Genomic DNA, 19014 nt, shown 5'->3' with positions numbered 1-19014 from the left:
AGGTGGGAAGGATAGGCTGGGAGCCAGCAGCCTGGATGGAGGTCAGACAGAACTGGGTCCAGGATGGGTGAGAAGAGGGGAGGTGATGCCGAGAGAGACGAAGCAGGGGCTCAGGCCCGGAGTTAGGGCTCTTCGGGATTACAACAAACAGAAACTGGCATCCAGAAAGCCCAGCCTGACTTATGTTTTCCATTTCTGAAAACACTACCACTCCCCTAGTGGCCCAAGCCAGAAGCCCAGGGCACAGTGACACCTCCCTCTCTCTCCCTCCCCTCCCCTCCCGTCTAATGTATCACTGAGGCTGCACCCTCCACCTCTGCGCCCCCTCATCCCCTGCCCCTGATGAGCACCTCACTAGCCTCCTGCTGGCTTTCCCTTCACTCCCCCTTTTCCCCCGACTCCACTGGCAGCCAGAGGGACCTCTTACAAACACAAATGTATACTCTCTCTCACCCATTTTTTTGGGGGGCGGGGGAGGCAATCTAATTTTTGGAGGCCTTGCTTGGGAAGGCAAAACTAAAACAAACAAACAAAAAACCCACAAATGGGATGCCACCCGCCTCCCCCTTTTAAAAGCCTTTCAGTGGTTTCATTGCATTTAGAATAAAATAAGAAATACGGTGGCCCTCAGGCCAATCCAGCCCCTGACAGCCCCAGCCACCCTGCCCTGTACTCCTCACAGGACCTGGACAGCCCCAACCTGTCCGCAGGGCCCTTACCCTGCTGAGCCCTGTGCCTAGAGCACCTTTTCCTCTGCTCCATCCCACTAGGTGCTTCAGGATCCCCCCCCCCCCCACCGCCATGCTTTGTCCTCCAAAACACCTGCCCTCCTCCATCTGCGCCCATCCCAGTCTATCATGCTCTCTCCCTTTCTCCTTCATAGAACCTGCACGATATGCAATTATTTATTGGTGCATTTATTTTTCCATTGTCTATCTTTCCCCATTAAAGGTCCGTTTCCCTCTTACAGGCCGCATGAGGGCAGAGATCTTGTCCATTTTTCTCTTATCTGTGTTCCCAGCACCTAGCAGGGTACTAGCTCCTAGGAGGCACTCAGGAAATGATAGTTGGTTGAATACATGAACGGACCCCTCACCTCCCCCACCCCACATTCTGAGGAGACTTTGAGGAGACTCTGTCTCCCCAACTCCCAGGCCCTGATCCTCTGCCCTCAGCTGCATATGTGGCCTCTCAGGGGGCAGAAGCCGTAGGCCCTGGCACTGCTGACACAGGGAGAGGGAGCGCACTGCTGACGCAGGCTGTGAAGCGTGCCCACTGGCGGGAGCACAGACGCAGGGAGAGGCCACTTCAGGCTGTGCGAAGAGCTCGGGCTCAGGGAAACCCACCTGTCTGAGGTCACACAAACAGCAAGCAGCAGAACCAGGACTCAAAACTCTCTTATTCCAACATTGTGCTCACTTCCCTTTATCATGCCAGGAAAGCCAGTTAGAAGCTACTGCTGTAGGGAACCTGGTGAGTGATGACAAGGTCTGGCCTAGGGCAGTGGCCCGGGGAAGGAGGGCAAGCATTTGAGATCAGGATGGAATCTGGGAAGATGCGGTGTAGACTTGAGTGTGGAGGTTCAGGGAGAAGGGTCCAAGGGGCCTGGGAGATGTAGGAGCCAGGGCAGAAGGGGTATGTGAGAGGTCTCAAGGCAGAGACCTGCTTGTCTCAGACACGGAGACCTGGGCAGGAGCAAGGCCAGCCTGAGGCATCGATGAGCTCACCTGGAATGTGTGGGAGGCCAAGGCCAGGCCTGGGGTCGCCCACAGACTGAGGCTGGAGGAGAGAGAAGGAACAATTGGAGGAGGAGGAGGAAGCTGTGTCACCTTTGTGGAGAAGGTGGGAGGAGCGCCCCTCCGAGGGGTCAGGGGAACGAGGCCCTGGTGACCTTGGAAGTCAGAGGGGGGACCAAGGAGGTTGGAGGAGAGGAAGTGGGGGTGATGCTCACAGATTCAGCAGCAGATGAAGCAGTGGTGGTGAGAACAATGAAGGGAAGGATCCTAACTCATATTCCTGCTACTGAAACCTCAGCTCCCACACATCTCCTTTCCAATGAGCCAGAGACAGGTTATATTTTTTTTAAAACATTTTAATAAAATTAACCAATAAATATTCTATACTGTATAGGCTACAGGGACAAAGTAGAAGCCTGAGGGTTGTCTTTCCCTCTCAGGCCCTCAGGTCCCCTCACAGAAAGAGACGGTTCTGGGCTGGTTTGGGGCTGGGACTGGGTATTTGGGGGGTGAGGGGAGTGATTCCAAAATGGGTGAGCTGGGCTCCTGCAACCCACCCCTCTTTGTTGGAACAGGGGAGTGGAGGAGGGGCAAAAAACGCAGAGCCCCTGCAGGAGGCATCCCAGCACCTGGGGAAGTGGCATGGGTGAGGGGGACAGCTAGCCTAGAAGGAAGGGGGGAGGGACGGCCCACAGGGCAGAGAAGCAGGAGCGTGGGCTGGGGATGGGCTTGGGCATCTGTCAGATCCACAGCCACTCACTCTCGGACGTAGACCCTGGTGCACACAACGTCATCCGCCGTCATGGTCTGGAAGGAGGACAGAAGTCACTGTTAGCCCGGGAGGCCCCCGGCCCTGTGGCTTGGGAAGGGGAGGAGGGTTGAACAAAGGAACTCCGCTCTGTCTCTAGGCTCAAACCTGCTTCTTGGTTCAGGGCCAACAGTCAGAAGCTGGTCCCCAAAGGCCTGGGCATCATGGGAGGGAAGATGGCACCAGAGCCCCAGGGGTCTACCCTATATCCTCATCCCTGAGCGGGGGAGGTCCCCTGGAGAACTGCTGGGACCTCTCAGTGAATATCCACTGTTCCCCTCCGAGGGGGCGCCATTTCTCATTTGCGTGAGGGCACTGTGTGGACAGGGACAGCTTACTCACACCCCAGCAGTCACATCAGGATGTGGGAACCAACCATGACTGTCCTCGAACCCTCTGCACCCTGGAGCACCCCAGGACATCCCCCGAGGTAGCAGTGGGCTTGCGCTTAGCTGGGAGGAGGCAGGACTCACCAGGATCAGCTCCTCATCATTGGTCAGTTCTCTGGTCCAGGAGGTCTTGGGACCCTCTCCCTTCAAAAGCCTCTGCTCGCAGACCATTTTGTTCTCACTTTCCCATTTCACCAGGCTCTGCAAGGGAGAGGTGGCCAAGTGAGCTGCGCCCCCACCAGGGACAATGTAGCAAGAGAGATAGGGGCTGTACCCCCTTTCTCCCCACCACCACGACCGAGGGACTTCCTCCATTAGAAAAAGAGAAAGGGACCCAGGAAAAGACTAGAAAATGGCATGCTGAGAGGCAGGGCCATAGAAGCCAGGATCCTGAGGGACTCCTTCCTGGCACTCACCTTACAGGGCCTCCCATCCACAGTCTGCTCCTCGAACTCTTCTCCAACCTTGAAGTTAATCTCCGTGGTGCGCACGGTGGTAGAGGTTTTGATGTAGAAAGTGTCTCCCTCCTGTTTGATCTCCACTGCCGGCTTGGAGGCGGCAGCCACGGCGATCTTCCTCAGCATCACGTTCACCCCTGCAGAGGAGAGAGGCTCACCTTTTGGGGTGCTCCAGGCACCTGTGTTACACCTTCCCCAAGAGACAGCTGGAGCAGTCTGGCTAGTTTCCGAGAAAGTTCATGAAGGACAGGGCAGGTGGTGCAGCCCTAATGAATGATGGGGTTTAGGGAGGAGGGCAGAGAGGCAGTGCCTGCCCTTAAAGGATCCTGCTCCTAGCAGCCACCCCACCTGGGTGAGTCAGCAGTCCTAGATTAGCCACCCCGCCCCCCCTTCCCAGCTCAGGGGCACTTTTTCCCATTCCCCTCACCCAGCAGGCATCCTGCTATGGGCTCACTGGCTCTGTCCACCTCACTTTGGGCCCTTTGTCTACCCTGCTTGAGACCCTCTGCTGGGTGGGCTCATTAGAGCCACTGTGCCCTCACCTCTGCCCATGTGCAGGACAGACCCTCCCAGGCAGCCTCACCACTTTGTCCTGGAGGTAGGGACCACTTCCTCCCTGTGCTTCCACCTCCCCTATCTGGTGCCAGGTGGGCCTTCATTTGCCCAATCTCTGTCCCTCCCCAAAATGATGGGACAGGGATTCTCAGCCAGGGAAGAGGTGGCCAGCCACTGGGGAAGCCAAAGGTTCTGGAGTAAGATCCATTTCCTCGATTTCCACCTGGTTCAGCCGCGCTTGTAGGCTGGGTGACCCTAGGTCAGTGATGGCGAACCTATGACACATGTGTCAGAAGTGACACACATGTCAGAAGTGACACACGAATTCAAAAGGTTCGCCATCACTGCCCTAGGGCCTAGGCAAATGGCTTAACTTATCTGAGCCTTAGATTGCTCAACTGTAAAATGGAGACAATAGTTTCTCCCAAAGCCTAGCAAATGGGATGAGGTAGGTGTGTTTAGGGCCTAGTACTCAGTGCCAGGCACACCTTTGAGTTTTTAAGAAATAGTAGTTAGTCTTCCGGTAGCAGGCACTTTTACTGATAGAAGGAAGGCAAAGAAAAAGCCAGAGCTGGGGCTCAGACGTTCTCTGCATCAGACTCCTGCTCACCTGCCCTTCTCCCTTCGCGGGACAGAGGGGGGCACTGCCCTCCCCGCCCCTGATGTGTCCCCAACTCACCCTGGTAAGTGCTTCTCATTCAGAGTCCCCGTGCCTGTCCGCCTATCCTCTCCCAGATTGGACCGCTGCTCTCTGCTCCCCAGTTATTAAGAGGGGTGGGGGTGCCAGGAGAGAGCACCCCCCTGACAGAAGACAAGCAGGCAGGCAGGCGCCTCTGACCAGGGCCCGGGTCTAAACTGCCCGGCCAGGCCTCCTGCCCTGACTGGAGCAGAACCCCCCAGAGAAGCAATTGGTGGGGATGAGGGGGCCAAGCTGGGCCAGGTGAGCGGGATTCCCCTACCCCTGACCCGGCCCAAACTCCCTGCCCCTCCTCTAGACTTGGGTTCCGAGAGAAACAAATCTCTTTCCCCCTGGCACCACAGCACACACTCTGGCCAGAAAGAGGGAGTTGGAGGGAGAGAGCCCTGGCCCTCAGGAGCCCAGGAGCCCCGTTCCTGACTGCTGATCTCAGGCCCGGGGAGAAATGACCGAGCTTCCAGGTCCAGCTGACTGGGCAGAGGAGGCACGTCCCACTCCATGTTCTTGCACTGAGACTACTTCCCCCTTTTGCTGCCTGGGAAGTCCATCTGCTCTCTAACATTCATCTTTCCTGTTACAGGAGCAGAGCCTCCTCCATCCGTGGCCATCACACTGCACGGGACAGTTGTCCCCCAAACACCTGAGCATCCCTCACCGGAGAGGGACCCTGGACTAGGGCCAAGGAGCGTGAGAAGTGACTGAGGTTCCGGTGGAGGCAAGGCTGCTGGGTTCCGAGGAGACGCCCCTCCAGCCCGCCTCAGCTGCCTGTGGAGTGCGTCCAGCCTCGGCCAACCTCGGCTGACTCAGGGCTGTGTTAATGGGTCTGTTTGCAATCTGTCTCCCAGCAGGGCCTGAGGAGGGCACGTGGCTCTGAGAGACCCTGCAGGGAGGACAAACAGACGAAGATAGACAGACAACAGGGCTGGGCTTTGGTCTTATTCTCCAGCTGGGTCCTGGGGGTGCCTCACCCACTGGGGAGAGGAGCCAAATCTGGAGCTGGGGGAGGGGATGACACCGAGGCCTTCTGAAGGGAAATTTCCTATCCTTTTGGTCTTTCATTTCAGCGAGGGCAACACAAGTGCTGTGGTTAGACTGCAAGGAGAACCAGCAGCAAGGAATGCTGGAAGTCCCTGCTTTTCGGATCGCATTCCAGACCCTTCCTAGGTTCAGATTCACCCCTACAGCCCCTGGCCCCACACAAGGTGCCCCTCCCCACCCAGCCCAACTGGGTTCTCTCTGTTCAGTCCTGAAATGGATGGCTCTGGGGCTCCCAGGTGGCTCCCCAGTTGCTTAACCAATTTCCATCTCTTCCCAGAGCCCCCCACCCCCTCCAGCCATTTCCTAGCTTTCACCCCTTCCCCAGACAGGGGGCACACAAGACTTGGGAAGGACCATCTGGGTGGGGACAGTTTTCCCTGCCTTTAACCAGCACACCCAGCTGGGCTGTAGTGGGCATCCAGGGAGAAGGGAAAAGAGAACTCCTATTGGAGAAAGGGGGTGAGGGGGGAGTTCCACACAAAGCCATTTCTTGAAATCGAAGAAAGTGATAATTATCTAGAGCAATTTTAGGTTTCTGGAACTCGCTGTAGGAAAAATACTTGCCTCACAGATGGGGGTGAAGAGGGAGCAGAGTGGGAAGTGCTGAAGGGGGAAGGAAGGAGGGCCAAGGGGGGCTGGGGTGGCCCTCACCTGGCGGGTGGAGAGCGGCGCATGGGGAAGGAACTTGCCTGGGCTGGGTTACCAGCGGGGACAAGGGAAGGAGGCCGAAAGGTCTGGGGTGGGGGTGGGGGGGAGGGCCCCAGGCTCCCTGCCTGGATGCAGGGTTTGCAGCTCCTGAACTGAAGAGAGCCCCTCTTCCCCACCCAAAGGGATACGGACCTCGTGCTTCTGGTTTCTACTTGATTCACAGGCTGAGTCACTGCAGGAGCTGGCATCGGTGGGCGCCCCGCCAGAGAAAGCAGGATTTAGGTGGCCCGGCCCAGCACTCTGGGACCCCTAAGCCCTGATTCTACCCCCCTTCCTTTCTTACTCTTACCCACCTCCGAATACTCCCTCTCCGGGGCCCTTGCAAATCTCCTTACCCAGCACTTTGAGCAAATCCTCGAAGTTTTCCGATCGGACGATCTTCCAGTTGCCAGAGAAGTTGGGCATGGTGGCGGCGCTGGAGGCGGGCCCTTAGGGTCTACGGCTGGAGCACTGGACGGTGAGTCCTTTAGTCAAACGATATGTGGCCGCCGCCTTCGCCAGAGCGTGAGACTCGGGAAGCAGGACACGTCCCAGGACAACCCCAAAGCTGGCCGGGGCTCCCGCGCGGGCAGTTTTTATACCCGGTGCGGGCCCGCCCCTGCCCAAAAAAACGGGGTGGCCCCTCCTCCCGCCCCGCCTCCCACCCCACCTGGGGGGCCCTGAGCCGCGGCCCGCCGCACAGCCCCCACTGCCAAGCCCCCTGCCTCCCGATCTAGCCCCGTGGGCGGGACCAGGGTTTGCTGGGGACCGAGAGCGCGCGCCCCGCGCCCGCGGTGGGACGGGGAGGCGAACGGAGAGCGAGGACTGGGATTGGCCTCTCAGCCCAGAGGGGCGTGGGGCGCCGGGCGCAGATGCTCAGGGCTCAGGTCTTGCCGTCCGAACCCCAAGGTCATGTCGTGCGGGTTCCCCGCGTCTCCCCAACTCCTTGGTGTCGGGACCTGGGGCCGTCACCGCGGGCCAGCCCTGCTCGCGATCGGGAGCCGGAGGAGGGAGGGCGCGCCCTAGCTCGGCTCCGGGGAAGCCTGAATTGGACCCCCGGGACCACTCCGAACTCGAAGACCCGCTAGGGGCCCCGGGGGTTCTGGGCAGGCTCTTAAGTGAGGCAACGACGCCCCCTGCTGGGACGATTCGAAGGGGCGGGAAGGGGGCAGCACCCCCTCCGACTCCCCGCCGGGTTGCGGGCCCCGGTGCCACCTGGGGACTTTAGAAGTTGGCGCAGGGAGACTGGTCCCTCTCCAAGCGCAGGGCGTGCACCAAAGGGTTAAGCAGGGCCCCCGGCGCGAGGCTGGGGAGGGCAGAGGTCACAGCCAATCACTCGACACGATCTCTTTATGGAGGCGCTTTCCCCGCCGCTCGGCTCGGCAGACCCCCGAGGGGATCGCGGCGGGCGCGGGGAGAGGCGGGACCGACGCGGAGCCCCGAGGTTGGAAGGAGGCTGGGTGCCCCCGGGAGGAGGCGGAGCAGGGTCTCAGGTGTCACCATTCTCAGCCGTAAACCGGGCGGAAGGAGCGGCCGCCGCTAGGGAGAGGCTTTGAAGTGTGAGATCAAAGGAGGGGGCAGGGCAGCGCTTCCCGCAGAGACCCCGACGGAGAGGGCCGGGGGCCCGGGGAGCAGAAATGGGGGCCAGGCGGGGAGCCTCGGGGACTGGCTGGAGACCCGGGACTGCCCAGGCCGAGGGACGGAGCGGGGCGGGCGGCGTCTGTCCCGCGCGGGGGACGCTGCAGCTCAGGTGCCTTTGGCGAGTCCGCGCACGGGGCCCCGCGGCCCGTCCGTCCCCACCCCCGCCACCCTTCCTGGGCTGCCTCCCAGCTCCTTCCGAGGCGGGACGAGAAACCCCACATCTGGTCGCGGCCCCGGTCTCTCCCTGCCAGCGTGGCCGTGGGTGGAGCAGAGGACAGGCTCTGAGATTCCGAGCCCTGGACCGGTCTCGAGGGTTGGGGGCCTGCGCTGGGGGGAGTCCAGAGGCCTAGAGCCAAACGACAAGGGCTGGAGGATTTACCCGGGACTGGAGGACGCACTGCGGGTGGAGCCCCCGGGCCCTGAGGAGGGGACTCTGAATAATGGACGTGCAGGGACAGGGCATCTAGGTTGACTCTGCAGCAAGAGAGAGGGAGGGTAGACGGTAGAAAGGACTTTTGGATGGGGCCTCGCGCAGCGGTCACGAATACACTTGTCAGGTTTAAGGAAGGGAGCTGGAGGTTCAGCCTGGTTTGGGGGTCTCAGTTTTATGCGGAGGAGCTTATCTTGGGGGGGGGGGCTGGGCTTCTGGAAGGCAGAGGGCAGCAAGTAGAGATCTCTGAGGAAGGACAGACAAAAGCAGAGGTGGAAGCAAGAAGGGGTGTCCCTGGGGGATGTTCCCCCGGAGTTGCAGGCTCTGCCTGTGCTCCTCCCCCACCCGGGCTCCAGCAGTGCTGTAGGTAAAGGGAGAGGGATTAGGTTCTGACAGTGAAATCGGGCTCCTAGCCAAAGGGAGGGAACATGGCTGAAACCAGACTCCCACCGCCTCCCTCCCCCTCACTGCCCCCTACCTCCTCCACCCAAATCACTGTGTCCATCTCCACTCCTCTCCAGCCCTCTTGAGCCCCCAGCCAGAACAGTCTCGTCCCCTGCTCCATAGCCAGCCTGCTGCAAAGAGAAGGGCCCCGGCGGGCCCACGCCCCCACTAGCCTGGTGACTGAGGATGTTAAAACCTCGCCCAGAAGATGATCCCCAGGACGAGGGAGCCTAGACCTACAATAGCATGAAGGGGGGACATGGTCTGGCTGAGGACACTGGGGAGGCTGGACGGGAGCTCCCTGGGGTGGGGGCAGGGAGGCCTGGGCCCACTCCCCTCCCTTTTCTTCCTCATTCCCCCCACTGACTAGCCGGCCAGAATTTCCAAAAAGACAGAAGACAAAGGGAAGTCAGGCTGGGAAGGGAATTTTTTCCAGATGTGTTTGTGGTTTGGCAGCTCTGGGCCTGAGCTCCAGCCCCTGCACCCCAACCTTGGCTGAGGGAGGTGGTCCGGGGGTCTGGAGGAGGGTGCTGAGCAAGCGAGGCTGGAGGTCTCAGCCTCCAGCAGCCCCGTTAACCCGTTGTAAAGTGCAGGGGTGAGGGCAGGTGGGTGGGTGCGGAGCTTAGGGAAGATGCTGGGGAAGGGAGTCAAGGAAAGGGAATGGGATGAGACGGCTGGGGTGGGGTGGTAAGGGGAAAGGGGGCTAACGGAAGGAGAATGGGAGAGTGGGGGAGCCTCGGAGAGGGGCCAGGGAACCTAGCAATGGGGAGGATCTTAGCCAGCATCAGTCGCTCAGTCCCAAACAACTGGCTCTAATTTCCTGCGGGGATCAATAAGGAATTTCTCAATGTCGCTGGTCTTTTAATTACAACCAGATCTGGTGGGGCAACCCGCTCCCCCTTTCTAGGAGCCTGGGCCATACCCCTCTGGGGGCTCTCCCAGGAATTTGAAGACTCAAGCTGGGGAGGGTGCAAAGTTGGTGAGAAAAGCTGGGGGAACAGAGGCAGGATGGGGCGGGGTGAGGAGGAAACAGGCTAGAGAGAGAATTAGGGAAGAACATTCTAGGACTGTTGCATTGCAGGGTGGCGAAGAGGAAAGTGGCTGGTTTTGCAACAGCAGGAATGGAGCTGAGCAGGCATCTGCATGGCTGGAGAAGTGTGAGGGAGAGTGGCTATATTGTGTGCTCGATTAAGGGGTCTGGGCCTTGGGAAAAGGAGACACCCCACCCCTCTCTATCACTCCCTTGAGGCTGGGTGGGGGGAGGATTGGGAAGAGTTGGAGAGTCATGTACCCTTCACCCTCACCCCCAACTGGGGCCAGAGAGAAGCTCTGGCCAAATTCAGCACTGGTGGAAGGGCCTCACCCTGAGCCGTGTTATTGCATCTGTTGGGTCAGAGAGTTTGTTGGCTGGGAGTCATGTAGAAATGAAACCCAGGTGGGGGTGAGCCTTGAGTCTCTGGGACTCCTTGTAGGGGCAGCAAAGAAGGCAGGACTTGAACAGAGGATGGAAGGTCTGAGAGTGGAAAAAAGGAGTTGGTGTTAGGGTTGCCGAAGGAAGAACGCATGCAGCCAGAATGGTAAGGGATTAGAAATTTATTAGGTCATCTGGAGACCAGATGGGCTGAGCCCCAAAATGGCGCCAGCACCCAGGGACAGGGAGTCAGAGGTTTTAAAGGACTCTAGGCGGGCTTTTTCTGGGCGGAGAATTCTCTGGGCGGTCCGGATCCTAGGAAGGTCCAGAGGGGAAGGATAATGGTCTTAGCAAGTGGAATGTGGTCTCAGTGAAAGGGAATGTCCATTGTGAAGTGGCCTAAAGGTCAGTTCCCAGGGGAGGGGTGTTGATTCGATTATTCAATCAGACCAACAGTTGGGAATGGCTGGGCCAGAACAGTTGTGTCTCCTGGTCTCCCTAACCCTCAGCATTTCACTTAGCACAGTGTGGCCTTGAGCATCCTGCCTCCTGGTCTGGTCTGATCCTCCATACCCATGGGAATGTTCCATTCCTGTCTCCCTGGATTCAGGGACCCAGCCCTTTTCAAATCTGATAAGGCTCTGATTCTCTCAAATAAAATTGCCATTGAGCAGGATGGATGGGACCAAAAAGAACTTCCAGCAAGCTGACGCACAAGCTGGGAGATGGAGCCAGAGATCCAGAAAATAGGAGACCCATTTCCCAGAACCCTTTGGGTGCTGGGGAGAGACCCTGAGCACTAGGGAAGGTATGGGCAGCTGGACTCAAAGAACACCTGGCTGACCCCTAGGGCCAGCAAAGGGAGGCAGGTGTGGCCCGGTAGGGTCAGAACCACAGGGGGGAAGAAGCTGCAATAGAAGGTGTTACAGTTAGACCAGGAATGGGCTGCGCAGCATCTAGGCGAGGCAGCCAGGCGGCTCCTCTGTTGTTTTTGGCTCTGCTACCTGGTTCCCAGCTCCAGCTGCCAATGCGCTCCTCAGGGCTGGGCCAGCACGCCGAGCAGGTCAGGCTGAACCAACGGAAGAGCAAGGGAGACAAGAGGAGGGGATGAACTGACTGAGGAGGTGTCTGGACTGGATCTCTGTCCCTTGAAAGAGGTCTCTTGGGAGGGCGGGGGGGCAGTACACAGGTAGTCATTGAAGAGCCTGGAGACCCCGAACAGGTGCTGGCAGCTGCCGCACTGACCTTATTCTCTGACCCTGGGGTCTTTGCTTCTCTTTTCCTCTGCCCACATTGATGCTTCTTGCCAGTCAGGCATGGTGGGGGGGGGGGTCATCTTTTTCCCCACTCAGGCCCCTGCTGTTTCCTTTCCTACTACAGTGAAGGCACCAGTTTGACCCCCCCTTTCTCCTGGCCTCCCTGCTTCTCAGAGAACCTCCAGGGAGAGATGGGGATCTAGTGTGGCTGGGACTGCTGGGGGCCGTCCACATCTAGAGCGGATCAGACCTGGGCCTGACCCTGGCCAGCTGTGGCTCCTTCTCCTCTCGAGGGCAGCACTGCTGGATGGAGAAGTCAATCAGCAACATGACCTGCAGTTAAACTCCTCTTGTCTTTTGTGATCCAGTGACTGGGCCAGACTCCTCTGCTGATCCCACCTCCTGCCCTGCACTGGCCCTTTCACCCCTGGCAGTCAGGGCACCAGGGAGAAGGCTGTAGCTGTGACAAGTTTGGCAGGCTGGGCACCTGCGGTCTAGCCTCGAAGCCTGCCACTGTTGCCCAAGGTGCTGGGCCTAGGGAGCCCAAGCCTTCGCCCAGTGCCACCTTTCCCACTTTCTGAGACTGGGGAATGGAAGAAGAGCAGGGGTCCAGGAACCCCTCTCCTCATTGAGATGAACTGGATGGAGTTTCTCGATGAATCAGCAGGCCTGCAGACTGGGTGTGTGCTATGTGCCTCCTCTAGCCTGAACTGCAGAAGGTGGGCACCGGGCCAGATAACCAGACTCCAGGATTGAAGAGGAAAGAGGCAGGAGGGAAGGGGGAAAGGCAAGGTCCCAGAGAAGATACTGAGGGGGTCTCAGGTCTGGGCTTGGAGGTGCTGGATAGGGATAAAAAGAGGGCAATGGACTGACTCACTGTTGGTGCGGGGAGGTTCCAGGTAAGAGGGGCTGAGAGGTCAGGTCAGCCTTAGGAAGGTCAGGCAGCTGGGGGAGAACTCCTCTGCAAGGCACTTGAGTGCTTTTATTTTCCTCCTCTCTCCAGCCCCCAAATGCAGCTATTGTTTCCAGACACAATAGTTGCTCCCCAGCCTGGCTCCTAGGGGCCTATGGAAACCAGCTGTGCTAGCAGCTCCAGGAGGCGGCGGGAGCCCTAGGAGTGAAGTAATAAGGGCCAGCTTCCCCAACCCCAGGGCCCTTCTTGTTGCTGACCAGGCCCTGGCCCTTGGGGCCAGAGGGCCAGAATCCTTAGAGACAGAATCAGAGGTGCAGGGGGATTTAAGAAGAGCAAGGGAGGTGCCAGGAGCCCAGTTTCCCGGTCCCTGCCCCCACCCTTCCATCACTAGCGGGCAGGGAATTAAGAAGGGGCATGAGTTCAGAGTCTGGCCCCTTAGGCAGGCTAGGGCTTGTCCTTCCAGTGACCCTCCCCACCCCCCAGCCCCTCCTTATAATAGACTGGAGAGATGGGTGGCGGGGCGGCCCCAGCCTGACCTAGCCCTAATGGCTTTCCCTGGGCAGCCTGAACAAAATGGGAAAAAGATGTGTGAGGTGGGAAGCTCCGATTTCCTTTCCCCTGCGGGCGCCAGCTCTGGAAAATGTTAGCTGTCAAAGAGAGACTCAACAGTCTCCGCCTCCCACTGCCCAGTACCCCCTACCCCATCCCAGCCACCAGGGCCTCTCAGCCGGCCTGGATTCCCAAGGGCACTGGGCTAGCAGCTGTGAACATCGGTTAGCCAGGCTGAGCAGGCGCACTGCCCTGAGAAGCTCCCAGCCTCCCCGGCCTGTCTCCTCTACCAACCTGGGGAACACATCCAAGTGGGAGCTTTGGCACTTGGGAATCCGTAGGGACATGTCCCTGGGGATCAAAGGAGAGAGCAGCTCCTGGATTTCACAGTTGCCAACCTCCTGGCCACGGTTTCACACCTCCTAAGTCCCAAAGCTCTGGGACTGTCAGCCACAGGTTTCCAGATGATCTGGGGTTTTGGTTAGTCAGTCTTCCCACTGAGCTCACAACCGAGAGAGGGCATCATCCTCTCCAGGATGGGCCCTTCTCACTGCCTGTGGGCATATGGTCTCTGTGGGCCAGTCCCCTCCGATATGCTCCCTGACCCCTTGGTGCCAGCTTCCAGGAGACTCAGGGAGTTGATTCCAAAGCTGGGAGCAGTCAGTCCCTGCCTTGGAGTGGAGAGTGGGCAGAGGTGGGTTGTGTGTGGGGGCCTGGCTCTAGCCTCTGAGAAAGCCTTCAGAATACTCTACCCTTTCTCCAGCCCGGGCCCCTTTGCTCCTACCCCAGCTCCACCTCCTCTCCTTCAGGAAAGCTTCCCAGATCTCGCCACTCTGTCAGCACAGCCTCAGGTCTCAAGCGGCCAGGCTGGATTATCTGCCTCTGCCTCCCTGTGGGTCCTGGGTGTGGGCCGGCTCCCAGAACAAGGGCATCTCCTTCTTCCTCCTTGGGTTATGGTTTGGATCCCTCTCATGGAATCTTTCCAAAGAGGCCACCAAACAGGATTCCAGGGGGTGGTAGGAAATGAAGGGCCTGGCCTTTGGGGAAGTTGCCTCTGGCTGAGGGATGCCAGGCAAGTTGGGTTCCTGGCGCTGCTGTGCAGAGACTGAGGGGTCAGGTCACAGGCGCAGGGCCCAGCCCTCCGTCCCCAGGCCTGGGAGAGGGAGGCGTGGCTGAGCCCACGCTGTGTGAGAGCTTTCCTTGTGTTTCCTTAGAATCTGCCTGATTCTAAAGCTTTGCTCCTAAACATTTCAGAATGGAATCCGGTTGAGCCTGGCAGAGAATTAAGGTATGCTTGCTCTTCCATGCCAAATTTTTAAAAACACCTTCTCTCTCCCCGCACCCTGCCTCTCAATATCCTATGTGTTATATATATTCTTTCAAAGAAAGCATAGTTGATGGTGTCCCTAAATAAGGCCAGAAGCCGTACATATTAAAGAAAGAAACAAGACAAGTCAGTCTGCACAGTTAAGTGATGGGAGGGCAGAGAAGACACCAGAACAAAGGTCTATGTAGGAATTCACAAAGGCCAGGGACTGGTGCACAGAGGGCCAGGGAGTGAGACCTGGCTTACCAGGACCCCTCCCCTCTGCAGTGCCACTACATATCACTTATCTATTCAGTTACTGCCTTGATAACTAGAGATCATGCAACCCAGTATATCTCCACCCCCAAGCACATGTGGGTCCCCACCTGAGAGGCACACATGCACTCCCTGAGCACTCTTTGCGAAGCCAGTGTGTACAGGAACTTGGTTGGGAATTAAAAGACCAAAGATATCGACTCGGATTTAAACATCTGCTCAGGATCAACCACATCCAAGGTCATCTGCATGTGTAAAGCTAATCTGCCCCCAAATTAGGCCACTTACTACCTCTGCTGAGTTCCAGTCTGGTATCAGCTGCTGGCTGATATCTCCCTTTGGCTATCTTTAGGCAGCTTAAAGTCAACCCAATCAATACCCAATTCATCTTCAAAAACCTGCTCTTCTGCCTGCCATGTTCTCTGTTGTGGTCAATGGCACCACGCTTGTCTGGTCACTGTAATTCAGAAATACCAAGTCTACCTTTAGTCCTCTTGCCCTGATCTCTGAGTCTTGCTGATTCCACCTCCTCAGTGATGCTCATATGCATCTTCCCACTTCATTGATTCAGGCCTCTGTCACCGCTCATCCAAATTACTCAAACAAGGACTCATCCCCTGGCCCTTCTTCAATCCAGTTTCCACTTGGCTGTGCCAGCGTCATCCTCCTAATACTCAAATTTGATGATATCACTCCCCTGCTTCAAATCTCTCAGTGAATGTGGACAGGACCTGCCACTGTGCACTGGAATTAGTACACTGGTTTCTCCTCATGTTGCTGTACCCAACTTGGGGGCAAAGACAAGGCTACTTCCCTTAATGCCTAGCAAAATGCCTGGCACATAGCATTTTGCTTCATAAAAATTTGAGTGGAAGGATTCCAAGTCTCACCAGATGCCACCTGGATGTGTTAATAGCAGAGTAGGGTGCGGTTAATAGCAGAGGCTTCAGACTGGCAAACCTGACAGGTCTGAGTGCCAGCACCACCAACCTTCAGCTATTTGGCCTGGGGAAGATTTCATACCTTTTGTCATCCTTGGTTTACTCAGCTGTTAAATTAGAATACCACCCCCTCCCTTACAGAGAATGGGAAAATGAACCTGAAGGGGTTAGCACTGTGCCTGGCACTGAGAAGCACTCAGTAAAGAGTTGCCAATCATCAGTTAAACATAAAGGGTTAGAAAAGAATCCAGGCCCTAGCTGGTTTGGCTCAGTGGATAGAGCATCAGCCTGTGGACTGAAGGGTCCTGGGTTCGATTCCAGTCAAGGGCACATGCCAGGGTTGCTGGCTCGATCCTCAGTGGGGGGCATGCAGGAGGCAGACGATCAATGATTCTCTCTCATCATTGATGTTTCTCTCTCCCTCTCCTCTTCCTTTCCTCTCTAAAATCAATATATATATATATATATATATACACACACACACACACACACACACACACACACACACACACACACTAGGGGCCCGGTGCATGAAATTCGTGCACTGGGTGTGTGTGTGTGTGGGGGGAGTGTCCCTCAGCCCAGCCTGCCCCCTCTCACATACTGGGAGCCCTCAGGCGTTGACCCCCATCACCTTCCAATCGCAGGATCGGCCCCTTGCCCAGGCCTGACGCCTCTGACAGAGGTGTCAGGCCTGGGCAGGGGACCCTCATTTCCCCCCATCACTGGTTCTGCCCCCAGCCCAGGCCTGACGCCTCTGGCCCAGGCGTCAGGCCTGGGCAGGGGACCCCCATACCCCTCCGATTGCTGGCTCTGCCCCCTGCCCAGGCCTGATGCCTCAGCCAGAGGAGTTGACCCTCATCACCCTCTGATCACCAATCACCGGATCGGCCCCTTGACCAGGCCTGAGGCCTCCGGCAGAGGTGTCAGGCCTGGGCAGGGGACCCCCAGCTCCCCGCGGTTGCAGGCTCCGCCCCTGCCCAGGCCTAATGCCTCTGGCCTAGGCGTCCAGCCCGGGCAGCGGGGACCCGCAGCTGCAGTAGCCCCGCGATCGTGGGCTTCGCTTTAGGCCCAGGCAAGGGACCCCTAGCTCCCGGGACTGCCAGCTTCAACTGTGCCCAGCTCCCATCGCTGGCTCCACCCCTACTTCCTGCTATCACTGGCCAGGGCAGCAAAGGCGCCTGATTCTCCGATCATGGCTCGGGGCAGGGCCGCCTTTGCCCTGCCCCCCAGCTCTTAGCTCCCCCCTGGGTTTCCGATCACTGTCAGTGGCAGGGGGCTTCTTCCTGCTTTCCCTTTCGCCTCCCTGCATTGTGCCTACATATGCAAATTAACCGCCATCTTGTTGGCAGTTAACTGCCAATCTTAGTTGGCAGTTAATTTGCATATAGCCCTGATTAGCCAATGAAAAGGGTAGCGCCGTACGCCAATTACCATTTTTCTCTTTTATTAGTGTAGATATTCTCCAGGATTTTAAAGCTAGAATCATTAGGCTCCAAGAAGCAAAGTGACAATGTCACAAATTTAGCAAGGGGTAAAATCAAACTTAAAACCCAATGTCAAACAAGGTAACTTGCTGTTACTCTATAAAGCTGTGGATGAAAAAGGGGCCATATACTAAACCTGACAAGCTCAGGGGAGGCCTGCAAGGTGGGCCTTATAGAGACCAAAAGTAACCACACAGGATAGTCTGAACATAAAAATTCCTAACCGAAAACTAGTCATGGCAGTAGCCACATCCTAGGACTATAGCTTCCTTGACAAAGGTCATTCTTTTTATTATTTTTAAAAATTTCTAGAGAGAGATTGAGAGAAACATCAATGTGAGAGTGAAGTATCAATTGGCTGCCTCTTGCATGCCTTTGACTGGGGATGGAGCCAGCAAAAGCTCCACATGTGCCCTGACCTGGAATTGAACTATGGTGCATGGGCAAACATCCCACCAACCGAGCCACACCAGCCAAGGGGACAAGGTCAGTCTTAAATGAGCCTCTGTTGTCTTTTTGCATCAAAGATAACATATCCTCAGAATGTCAATCCCCTTTTCCAGATCTCAGGGATACCTACCTCACCAGAGCATCCCACAGAATCCCTCATTGTTCTCTTTTTTTAAAATATATTTTATTGATTTTTTACAGAGAGGAAGGGAGAGAGACCGAGAGTTAGAAACATCGATGAGAGAGAAACATCGATCAGCTGCCTCCTGCACATCTCCCACTGGGGATGTGCCCGCAACCCAGGTACATGCCCTTGACCGGAACCGAAACTGGGACCCTTCAGTCCGCAGACCGACGCTCTATCCACTGAGCCAAACCAGTCTTGGCCCCTCATTGTTATCTTTTTCCCCTGCGTACCATCTCCATGTGCTGTAAATGTCAACTATCTTATATCCACCAATGTAAAAGTCTGTTTTACTTTTTATACAATCTCAGAGATCCCCTCCCCTTTGCTTTCTCCTGTCTCCCTAATCTACCAATCAATTTCATGTACCCTCCCCCCCCTTATGTCTCCTCCTTTGATTCTAATGTATAAAATAAGCTGTATTGCCAAAACCGGTTTGGCTCAGTGGATAGAGCGTCGGCCTGCGGACTGAAAGGTCCCAGGTTCAATTCCAGTCAAGGGCATGTACCTGGGTTGCGGGCATATCCCCAGTAGGAGATGTGCAGGAGGCAGCTGATCGATGTTTCTCTCTCATCGATGTTTCTAACTCTCTATCTCTCTCCCTTCCTCTCTGTAAAAAATCAATAAAATATTAAAAAAAAAAATAAGCTGTAAAACTGCCATTCTTAGGAGCATTTTCTCAATTTATTGAGATTTTGCTTCCTGGAATTTGTCGTCCATTTGGCTCAAATAACTCATATCTCTACAGGTTTGTACGTTTTTTATGAAGACACAGCTGTTTGGTGAACTTACTCTACAGTACAGGTAAGTGAAAGTGCTTTGTGAATAGGACACAGACTGTAGATATAGGGTATTCATAGATGTGCCTAGCATATTGCAAACATGGATATTCATCTCTAAACTTGGACTTGGGCTAGCATGCCTTGGGGCAAGTTCATAATTACAGCACTGTTGATCTTTCCTATTGTCGGCTGTAATCATCTGTTAAACTAGGAATTAAATGATTCCTCCTTGGAGCCTTCACTAGATCCCTGGTTCTTTAAAGTGGAGAAAGGGACAGTGCTATCATCTGAAATTTTTTCAAAAAATTGATTTTAGAGACAGGGATAAACTTCGACCTGCTATTCTCCCTACCCGTGCATTCATTGGTTGGTTCCTGTTTCTGCCCTAACCCGGAACCTGCAACCTTGGTGTATCAGGACAGTGCTCTCATTGAGCTACTCGGCCAGGCCCCCTTCCTCTTTTGAGAACCACTTGGTTACGTGGAGTTTTAGACTATTAAGTTTATGTTCGGCATACAGTTCTCAATCTTTGCCCTTTCCCAGGCTCACCTGCAGCAGGGGACCTCTTAGCATTAG

At 56.3% G+C, this 19014-nt stretch overlaps 1 protein-coding gene across 1 annotated transcript; it reads right to left on the bottom strand.

Annotated features, from left to right (window-relative positions):
- Nucleotides 1–2471: 2471 nt before the first annotated feature.
- CRABP2 (cellular retinoic acid binding protein 2) lies at nt 2472–6973 on the bottom strand. Its single transcript, XM_059673461.1, has 4 exons — nt 6725–6973; nt 3350–3528; nt 3018–3134; nt 2472–2543 (listed from the first exon to the last, which is right to left on the bottom strand). The coding sequence occupies exons 1-4, from the start codon at nt 6792–6794 to the stop codon at nt 2493–2495; spliced, it is 417 nt and encodes a 138-aa protein (XP_059529444.1). The 5' UTR covers nt 6795–6973; the 3' UTR covers nt 2472–2492.
- Nucleotides 6974–19014: the final 12041 nt, after the last annotated feature.

This window comes from Myotis daubentonii, chromosome 18 (genome assembly GCF_963259705.1).
Source record: "Myotis daubentonii chromosome 18, mMyoDau2.1, whole genome shotgun sequence".
NCBI lineage: Eukaryota > Metazoa > Chordata > Mammalia > Chiroptera > Vespertilionidae > Myotis > Myotis daubentonii.
Note: the sequence above shows the minus strand (reverse complement) of the source record. Positions and strands in the feature narration are given on the sequence as shown.

Bases quoted from the DNA above. Each gene is read 5' to 3' on its own strand.
- CRABP2 (XM_059673461.1), bottom strand. From the start codon at position 6,794: ATGCCCAACTTCTCTGGCAACTGGAAGATCGTCCGATCGGAAAACTTC. The intron at 3,529-6,724 runs GTAAGGAGATTT...TCTCCTCTGCAG, and splicing joins GGATTTGCTCAAAGTGCTGG to GGGTGAACGTGATGCTGAGG. The intron at 2,544-3,017 runs GTGAGTCCTGCC...TCCTCCTTCCAG, and splicing joins ATGATGAGGAGCTGATCCTG to ACCATGACGGCGGATGACGT.